The sequence below is a fragment of the Branchiostoma belcheri genome, unplaced genomic scaffold, assembly GCF_001625305.1.
Source record: "Branchiostoma belcheri isolate BF01 breed outbred unplaced genomic scaffold, Haploidv18h27 scaffold69, whole genome shotgun sequence".
Classification (NCBI taxonomy): domain Eukaryota; kingdom Metazoa; phylum Chordata; class Leptocardii; order Amphioxiformes; family Branchiostomatidae; genus Branchiostoma; species Branchiostoma belcheri.
In genome coordinates, this window is record NW_017804342.1 from 220,346 (window position 1) to 231,034 (window position 10,689).

Consider the following 10,689-nt stretch of genomic DNA (forward strand, 5'->3'; position numbering starts at 1 on the left):
AAAGATGCGCATTGGTTTCAAGTCCATGCGTAGGCTAGGGAGAACCCTTATACGTAATGAAGCCTGTGATATGAGTGCACGTTTCCGTAGCGGATATATACTTTGTTCTGCTATGGTGGACGGCTAACTAAGGATGCACGATTCTACCTTGTTTGGGAAGGGTGGGCGCCAAACGAGCGTTACGAACGTCATGAATAACTTAAACCTAAGTTTGGGCATTTTGTTCTTATTTCAATGTAACGTCGATGTAATGACTCCCACTCTCAACACTACAAGTATGCGATGTCACCTGTTATGGAAGGTATAGACTATAGAGCCTTCGCCTAGGTATTCTTACCGCTTTTCCCAGCTAGCCAACGCATTCTGGCTCTTTGCACTAACGTGTTGAGTTTAGTACGATGCTTAAATTTATTCCAACACAAAGCTACACACAGATCAAATTTTCAACCACCACTGTCAACTTCATCAAAATAAATTGAAACTTTGATCTCTAGCTATGTACCTTTGCGTTGGAATAAAGTTTAGCATTGTGACGTTACTAATTTACAACCGTACATTCTCCGTGTGTTGAACCTCAGTTCAACATTTCTTTGACAGTCCAAGGACATGTTTTCGCACAAACTGGCCGTTTACCCATAAATACTCCGACCACTCAGGCACGACGGGCCCATTCTGCGGACAGTGTTGTACCAAACATGCAGTCACGTACGGTGGGTAACTCAACCCCCCATCAACAATACCTGTTCTCCATAGGCCCGAGTTATATTACCGCTGCCACACAATGCCCCGGCTAAAGGTGTCAACTCGTTCTATACAGGTATAGCCTGAAATCCTAGCCTCTACCAGGCTTCGGGAGGCGGCTGCAAAGAGTAGGCCAAATAGAGAGATAATATGCCGGGGGGAGTTCGTCCGCTAGAGAGTACAGTTTGTCGCACTGTACACTCGTACTCTCCAGCGGCACCAGCGGACCAAAGTCCCAGCATGTTATCTCTCTATTTGACCAATTTCTACTCTGGCAGCTGCCTCCCAAAGCCTGGTAGAGGCTATTAAATCCAGCCTCGTTTGGAGCGGCCATACAGCTAAGAAGGCTGAATTTCAGGCCGATATAGGTGTAGACAGACATAAGTGTGCCGATCATATACTGATTAGAAGCATGGCACATTTTCGCTGGGTACCGGTGTTTTGCAGCCACTACTCCTTTTTTTTCAGCCAAGCACACGAGACCACGTCACTTTGCTTGATAAGTTTGTTGGGGTCTTTTTTATGCAAAGGTTTGACACCTAAAGCTTACGTCAGAATCCCCCCCCCAAAGCACCCTTACACCATCCCTTCGTCATCCCTTTATAGAAAACGAAACGTAGCTATATCTGGTTTATAAGTAATCAATCGAAATCTGGACGAGTTGGACGGAATTACGGAATTTGATTTAATCCAACCCAACCCAATTTGCTTTAACTTGATTTGCTACAATCAAGTTACTCCACTGGGATAAAAGTGACTTTAATGAACCAAAATACGCTTCCTACCTATTTAGAACACGTGGAACATGTGTCGATTCAAAATGTGTATATACTATGAATGCTCATATATCTTATATAACTTTATATTTCAAATGGCGAATCGCGCAGTGCAGTAGACCCCTGAAATACAGTACTTTGAGGAGGCCTCTAGCTCCCATGCCAACTCGCTGTAACTGTATACGGCGTCCCTATGTATCCTCGCCAGGATACCCCGCCGCTCTGTGGCCCTTTCTCCTTGCACGAGACCTTCTGCTTCAAAAAACAAAAGTCTGAATCCAAAGTTGACGGCAACCTCTGCGGCTGACTGCACCCCTAAGCCGGGGTTTACAAAGAGAACACCCGATCTCCCACCGTATGTTATTGTATTAACTCCTCTGCGCCCTACTTATTTTTGCAACACCTTTCTAGAGTTTCACTCTTTGTGTGAGCAAAAGGCAGAAACAACACTTAGATAAGCGGGTACCTGTTGCAGAGCGTCGATGGATTTTCCCTCGTCTACAAGCACGAAATATTGGCGTCAGTACAGGTAAAGCCAAAGTGTTTGAATTGTGTACAGCTCGGAAAGGGATATCCTTGATATTCAGCGGACTGGCTGAAAACGAACGAAGGTTAAGACCACACGGTCCCCGCTCGACGAGCCTGCGAAATACTCTTGACTTTTTCCGAGTGATTGGTCGTCAAGGAACCCGGGCACTTCGTTGCCTGCTTCTGGTCATGGGACGTTAGGGGAATTCCGATGCCATAAATTGGGGAAACTTTCAAAGAAGACTAGTGTTGACTCCAGCAATTCGCACTGAGAGGTTGCAAGGAGGCATTTAATTGTTTCGAGTGTGTGGGATCGCTTTCCGTGGATCAACATGGTGGATTCAGCTGGCTGTGTGAAGTAACAAAGTGTCCTGTGTGATAGATACTCATATATTTCCAGATAGCGGACACAAAGTAGAGGCACTTTGGATAGTTCCCTCAGAACAGCGTTAAACACAGTTTGCCAGAATCAGTCGCCGTTTAGAAGAAGGCACCAGTAAACGAGACGTGAGCTAGTTTTTTTATTTCTGTAACCTTTTCGTGACCTTTCTGACGCCATGACCCTGACAGAGGAGTTTTGCGCCATTTTCCGATCCGTTCACGACTTTTACGACAAACTACACAAGCAGAGATGGCTGTCGACAGAGCAGCGCGAGCAAGTCTTAGACCTAAAGGGCTTCTTTGGTCTGGTGGAGGGGACCAGCCTCCAGGAGTTGCTAGAAACCATCGCGAACTCTTTCAAACCCACCCCAATCTTGGTAGACTTTAGGGACGAGGAACACCTGGAAGAAGAACTACGTCAACTTCTCAACAGAAAGGACTCGGAACTTCCCGCCACGACTTCTCTCCCTGAGCCAAAGGCCACGGAGAAGCTCGGCGACTTCGTCAACGGGATACGGAAGCGCTCTCGCAAGGGGAAGTACGCCAAGAGTCCGGCTGCGGCGGTAGCGATGATTCCCGAGAGGTGCCCGGAGGTTCTCCCGAGGACTTTAATGCGGTACCAGATGAACATCGCTTGGAACACCGCCACCGGATTCCCCCACGCGCTGGACATTTACAAGTGTGACGTGCCGCCCAGCTACGAAGTCAGGAGAGCGGCGCTCATGGGCCAGGTGTACGAAGAGAGACACGAAATTCCCGAAGTTTTGTCCGTCAAGAAACTGGAATACGTCTGCCCTCCCATCTACACCCGCCTGAAGAACACGAAACCGTTCGGAAAGGACTGGCAGGTGAGTTATTTCACCAAGGGACAGTTCCGGACGGTGGAGACAGACTTTCCCGCCTGGATAACTCACGAGAAGTTGAAGGGATTCCTGACGTGTGACCACTGCGTCACCAGGTACAACTACCGCACACACACAGGTAAGGGTCCTAGGCTGTTATACTTTCTGCATCTTCATAGGAAGGAAAGCATATTTTGATTCACTTTTGTTGAATAAATTCTATTGATACATTAACATTCTATTTTATTGGCGACACAGCAAAAACGCAGATTTAGACACCTTTCTGTAGAATACTGTGGAAAATAGGACAAAATATTATGATACATGTATCAGCATACACTCCGAGGGGCATATACATGTTATTATCTGCACCTAACCTGCACTGATCCATGTACTGTTTTTAAGCGTAATATAATCTCCAAGCAGATATTTTGATGACTGTAAAGACACTATCAAATTGGCCACGTTGTATCCATTTGCCAGACAATTACCGGTACCATTTCGCCACCCAATGGTGAATCTGAGATGACTAGTGTTGACAAAATTAGTTCATCCTCACAGCAACGTGGTTATAATTAGCTTGAGTCCTCGCATCCTGACGACCGTTTTGCTCACGTAACGTTGTCACGAGCTTGGTAAATTGACTCGGTGGTTGGTGTTCACGATAGCGCTTCCTACAAAAAGTCCTTGATATAGATATTTCATGTAACACATTGCACTTATAAGCTGCAAAGTTGTCGTTTGGTGCGTGACATTCCCAAATAAGGAGAAGCGCTCAGCAGATGAATCGGTGCGGATTGCTTTGTCTATTGTACCGCTTCGACGTCGATCTCTAGTGGTGCACACTTCCAATTAGGGAAAAAGGTTCTATTTCGGCTACAATTGCGACGTTTTTCAAAAGTTGCTACATCTTTTTGATACATGAATACCCACTATAGGTCCTTTCGGTGGAGCACGCCAGGCCTAATAATAAATCAAAAAGGTACACGTGAATTATTTTCGAGATTGACCTACATTTTGAAGGTGTTCATTATTCAGCAACTGTTTTTATATCTACTAATGTTACATGTGAACAAGTGGGTAGCCTTTGCGGTCAAATTAGGTCCAAACACGCAGCACACACATAGGAGAAAATCATTACGTAACTAAATTAGCTAGCTAACAACGCGTGTTCAAGAAAACAGTAAAATTTAGCCGAAGGGAGAATAGTTGGCAGGGGAGTTTGGCCACTGTAGAGTTCATTTGCCCGTACCGGTTAACCCTCTCGCGGACTGACTCTCCTGGCTGATTATTTCCTTTTTTTGCTCGAATTCCACGATCCGTAACCCCGTAGGAAAGCCTGCTGCATGGGCAAGCATTAAGAATCCTGCTCACATAGACCATGATTTTATGAGGAGTCTTCCTGAACCGAGCAATTTGCTAGAGTTGTCCAGTACTGTGTTTTGTACTCTTTATGTTATGTTTAATAATAATAACGCAAAATTGCTGTTGTGTCATCATGAAAGTCCATCTGTGTTGGTATTTACATGTTTAAAGTTAAAACTTTTACTCCAACACAAAAGATAAATGTTCTCACCTAGCTATAGGCCTTTCTACCAGTCACTCTGGTACTGGTCTTCTTCAATAGACTGACCCAGTGAGACTAGTCACGTGTCTTCTCTGAAGTGTTAAAGGTATCTTCGTGTTGGAACAAACGTTTTAACTTAAAAACATTGTTGCTATGTCCCCCCAGGCGCCACCAACGCCCTGTTCCTGTTACTGATCCGTGACGACACATACCGCCGCGCCGCCCCAGGCTCGTCCCCGAACGGCGTGCGGGCACCCAAGGAGCACCTGTTCGCCAACCTTCCTTCCGAGTTCCAGGTAAGTACTAGTATGTGACGTTTTGCTGAGGTCACATTTCCAAGCCGGGCCCGGCCGGACAGTTTCTAGGAACGAAAGTATGGCATAAAAGACATCAAGACACAAAAAATTTGCAACAATTTTATTATGAGCACTATCTGTACATATTCTTGATATGAATTGTTTATTTTTCGTTATAACGTAAACAGCCCTATCGGACCCCGTATTGGAAATGTGACCTCAGCATTAAGGAGTGTACGATATTTATAGGGGGAAGGGTCGGTCGTAAGGGGGTCAAGTACAAAAAATTTCCATGACCCTCCCTCCAGCTCAAAACATTTTCCCCGACCCTCCCCACAAGCTAATATTTTGTCCTTGATCCTAAATATCGTACAGTCCCTTATAATTGTCTCTCCTAGATTGTCGAGAAGTTAGAGATGAGTCCTCCAATGCATGTAAAATCTCATTCCTATCCCACACTAGCTACCCACTCTTGTATTACTTAGGTTAGCCTTATGGAATTGTAATTATGTACTAGTATAGATTTCATGGCCATACTTTGTACCCTGTACAACTGTTGTGCAATGAACATGAATAAAGTTGATATGTGGACCGTTCAAGTTAGAATTCCCCAAACATCTTACTGACAGACTTTGCTTCCTATCATAGCTCTTTTTCATCAGCAGGCATACTAATCTTCCTTTTCTCAGCACTAAGATGAACTAATGCAAACTTATCGCTTCTTAAGGAAGAACATTGTAGATGTATAAACATATGACGTTTATGATACATGGTTAGTCTAGTTTCATAATGAATACGAATTTTCTGTTCAATTTAAATGTCTAAAGCTGGGACACCTATCTTGTACATAAGTATAGATAATATGGGTCTTATTTTTTATATAATTGACGTACTAATTCACAGCCTAAATGTGTTCAACTGCCTACGGAAAACTATATATATATACTAGTATATATATTCTTCTTCAAAACATTATGATCCTGCCAAAGTTGACCACCACTGTGTCCGGTACGTTTCTATGTTGCTCAATGAAAACAAAACAAAACAAAACAAAACAAAACAAAACAAAACAAAACAAAACAAAACAAAACAAAACAAAACAAAACAAAACAAAACAAAACAAGGGAAATCGTAGATTTCAAACCTCCGGGTTTTTTTTGTGTTCTATTGGTTTAGGTTATTTGTTTGTGTGTAGTATGAAAGTTATGTGCGTAATATGTTTGTATGTGTTTGATGGCTACTGACGGTTGGTTCGGTATGGACTGTTGATTAACGTGTCTCACAGTCTGACAGCCTGCCCCGTCACCCGCGCCATTACCCCCGCCGTCATCCCGCGCCGTCATTGCTGCGCCGTCACCCAAAATTTTTATCGGAACCAGACACCCCTCTGTTTGACCCCTTTTGAATGCTAAGACCCAAAACTGCAACCGCCCCATTCCTTAACAACATGGTAATTACCATTTTCAGCATGGCGGGGGTGTCCGGAGCACTTAAAAACCTTTTTATTTCGACGCCCATAAACACATATGCAATTAAACAAAAACGTTCTGCATCATCTGCAGCCCAATAGCAATACGTATACCGAACCACAGACAAATCCGTCCAGCCGATCGCGAGAAACAGCTGCTGACAGAAATGTTTCGAACCATAGTAAAACCTCCTCGCGGAAGGATATCTCCTTCCCCGGAGGTAACAAAACAAAACAATTCACAGCCAACTTCCCCTGTCAGTAAGTACTTTAATCAAGCTGACGCCATTTCCTTCCTGAGGAGAAGAGATACTGACGTCATAGCTAACGAGACGATCGTTCGGGCTTGTCTGGAAATCTTTTGTGGCGTTGTCTCTGTTTCCGGACCTCTCTCTCTAATTGTGGTGGTGTTTTTTTTTTAATTTCTGCACGCCTTCCTCTAGCGGCGTCACAAAAGGCTCACGAAACAATCCTGGCGCGAATTCATCTATTTTGAGATCAGCGTCGTCATACGTAACAATCGCTTGATGAGAAGCTCAAGGGTTGTGTAGCGTACGTAGCGGTAGCGTGTTCGGCTCGGAACCAAGAGGTCCCGGGTTCGAATCCTACCTTGTCACCGATCTTGTGCGGCCCTTGGGAAAGGCACTTTACACGACTTTCCTCACTTCACTCAGGTGAAAATGAGCATGCCAGAATTAATATGATCGTGGGCATTAAAAGGAAAACAAAACAAAAACTCTGTTGATCAAATTAAAGGTGTTTAACATATCTATTACCGCCACAAAAAAACACACAAACAGACAAACAAACAAGGTGGGGGTGTTATGATATGTTTCACAAGCTAAAGATTTTTAAAGGCCTAACATGACAAAATAGGACTAAAGGCTGGAAAGTTTTGGGATTGCAAACACATTCACTCGACGAAAGCGGCAGTGGTCGTTAAAATTTGATCTCTCTTTCCTCGCTGTGTTGGAATTAAGTTCAACATTGTACTACACATGCACTTGTTCGTAGTTCCATATTTAACATTTGTTAATTAATATACATCCTGCTGGTAGAATGTACAATAATGGCTACAGTAATTGTCACCTGAGCTCCAGACGTATGGTTCGTTATCATACACATGCCGGAGATAGCTCATTTTAGGAAACGAGAAGCGCCCGTCAGATAGATGTGACGCTTTTCAGATTTCTTTCAGAAGTCACGATTTCTGTTCAATATGCGTGCGTCACATGTATATTAACTTTTTTGGTAGAAGAAGTGAGTGTCGTCCTTGACGGTTAAATTATGAATTCCTCCTAATCTTGAAGCGAGGTCTTCTACTACTTCCTGTACAGACATAAGTCATCTTTTCTTTGCTTAAACAACGATTTTATTTCAGGTTTCCATTCGAGGCTGAACTCAATTATCTCTCAATCATCTCTCTCTCCACCTCTCAGACTCTCTGTTTCTCTCTCTCTCTCTTGCTCTCACTCTCTCTCAGTCTCTCTCACTCTCTCAGTCTCTCTCTCTCTCTCTCTCTCTCTCAGATGATGCCAAGCAAACTTTTGTTTTTTTTCTTTTCATTCCAAGGTGTACGTGGGCACAGCTGAGCGGGGCACCTTAGACCGGTGGGTGTACGGCAGGAACTCTCACTGTAACTCCATCTGGGCCTTCTACAAGCACGTCAACCAGCTCAAGGACTGGAAACCCTTCCCGGGGAAGATCAGCCTCGCCGAGCTCTCGCTCGCTCTCGCGAGAATGAGGGGACAGGACTGCGCGCTGTTCGTCATCAGTAACCATAGTAACGCCCAGGACCTGGCAGACGAGGCCGCTCGGCTAATCAACCACTACGAGCTCGGACCGTTCACGGACATGAGGTTCGGCATGAACGAGAAACTCAAGCAGACTTTAGTGCCGACTAACAGCCGGGAAGTGCCGTCCATCCTCACTAAAACATGGTGACAACCTAAATAGCACCTGCCCCATCCTCACTAAAAAAATGGTGACTACTTATCTCACTAGGACATGGTGATGACAATCTGTCAGCAAGCTGCATTACACATTTGGGGCCATTAGGACGATAGAAAAAGTCACTTTTCTGGTCTATACTTTACAAAGTAAGTTGAATCAACCCCATACGGTTTACGGATACCATGGAGTTAAAATCAAGATTTTAACTCCATGCCGTAGTATACGTACAGTATACGCCGAAGAACCTAGCCTGGTTACCAAACCTATTATAGCTCCTGAGTCCTACAGCCTCTCCTATACAGCCTCTCCTGCGGACTCGGGAGCTATAATAGGTTTGTTAACCAGGCTACGAAGAACCACCATAACGGCACAAACCGTTGAGCAGATGAGCTACTACCAAATAGACATTCATGTAATCGGAAGACATAACAACCTCTCTCCCTTGAAACAATGGATTGGTCAATATACCGTCATTTCAATGGAATAGAGGATGAACATGTACAACATTTTGCAGTACAGTGCAGTTTGTACAACACTGACTGACTGAGAGAGATGAATGTATAGACTGATAACGGCAATGTTCTCCTAGTTCACACACCTAGGGAATACATGTCCAAACAGCATACTACATTGTATTAGACAAACCTCTGATCCTGAAACATGTCTGTTCAGATTTACTTCATAGACTAGTGCTACCTTGATCATGTGTATGTATATGTCACAGTAGAGTTGGCAACTCTACTAGTAGAGATGCCAATTGGCATCTCTACTAGTAGAGATGGGAATCGTATTTATACGATTCTAGCAGGGCACAGTCAAATTAGTTACCTAATTCTAGCAGGGCACAGTGATATTAATTACCTAAAATGTTTTGGAAAATAGACTGAATATTTTCACACCTCAATCATTACCCAACATCACTCAATAGCTGTTTGTACATGCCACTGAAATGTAAAACAGAAAAAAATTGTTCCTTGCTAGAATTGGAGAATATCCTGGTCTAACTCAAAGAATTCCCATTTGTCCTATAAAAGATTAGAATTCCAATGTCTGGTAAGAGAATCTGGAACACTCCTAGTAGATATTATAGTAAAAACACCTCTCTACTAGTAGAGTTCCCAACTCTACTAGTAGAGATTGGAACTCAGTAGTATAAATACTAGGATTCCCATCTCTACTAGTAGAGTTGCCAACTCTACTGGATTTCCATCTCTACTGTGACATATACATGTATATACCTTTGTTGTGACCTGTAGTTAACCCATGTATGTATCTATGTATGTAACGTTATGTATGTATGTATGTATGTATGTACAATCAAGGAGCTTCTATAGAATAAAGGTCTTCTGAAGTTGATTTGGGGCACGTGTTCAGTACAATGGGCCTAGGCTAATGGTACCGACGCGCGTTGGAACTGATCGAGAACCGCCGGTTGTCAGAAGAACATTCTTCACACTTCCTTGCGTTGTAAATGATTGTGCAAAGCTATCAAAGTGTGGTGAGAAGAGTGTTGAACAAAAGGTACACGAGATGTTACTGATTGCCAACCGTGCCGTGCGTGTATTCTTCTGGCTCACACGCACATCATTATTTTGCTGCATCTCGGTACGACCTGGATCATTAGCTTTCAATGGTCCCGCACGGGGGCCGCGGGTAACAATAAGTGCATGTTCTCTTGTACTGACTACTAGTATCACTTGTTGTTGATACATGTATATCATATAGAAATGAGAGAGATACTGCCTCTATACATGTATGCAAGTTTCCGAACTTTAGACATTTAGATTAAGCAGAAAAATTAGTACTAGTGTTCCTTATGAAACTAGACACAATAGTTCCATGCAATGTATGTTCATACATACAACACTGTCACAGTGTTGTATGTATGAACATACATTGCATGGAACTATTGTGTCTAGTTTCATAAGGAACACAGTGTCTTAGAAGCGTGAAGAAGTAAAACCTGTAAATAGAAGTTTACATCGATATCAGTATGTATGTTTTTTTAGTACGATACATGTACTTTTTTTACATCTGCTTTATACGCGTCCTGTACGTAGCTCGTATTAAACAGCATAAAGGTACAATATAGGTCTTTAAATTTCATTCTTCCTTCATATTAAAAATCATCGTATTG

The 10,689-nt window shown here is 43.3% G+C and overlaps 1 protein-coding gene across 1 annotated transcript; it reads left to right on the plus strand.

The window, feature by feature from the left end:
- Positions 1–1,953: 1,953 nt before the first annotated feature.
- LOC109484198 lies at positions 1,954–8,581 on the plus strand. Its single transcript, XM_019787445.1, has 3 exons — positions 1,954–3,407; positions 5,001–5,131; positions 8,172–8,581. The coding sequence occupies exons 1-3, from the start codon at positions 2,603–2,605 to the stop codon at positions 8,541–8,543; spliced, it is 1,308 nt and encodes a 435-aa protein (XP_019643004.1). The 5' UTR covers positions 1,954–2,602; the 3' UTR covers positions 8,544–8,581.
- Positions 8,582–10,689: the final 2,108 nt, after the last annotated feature.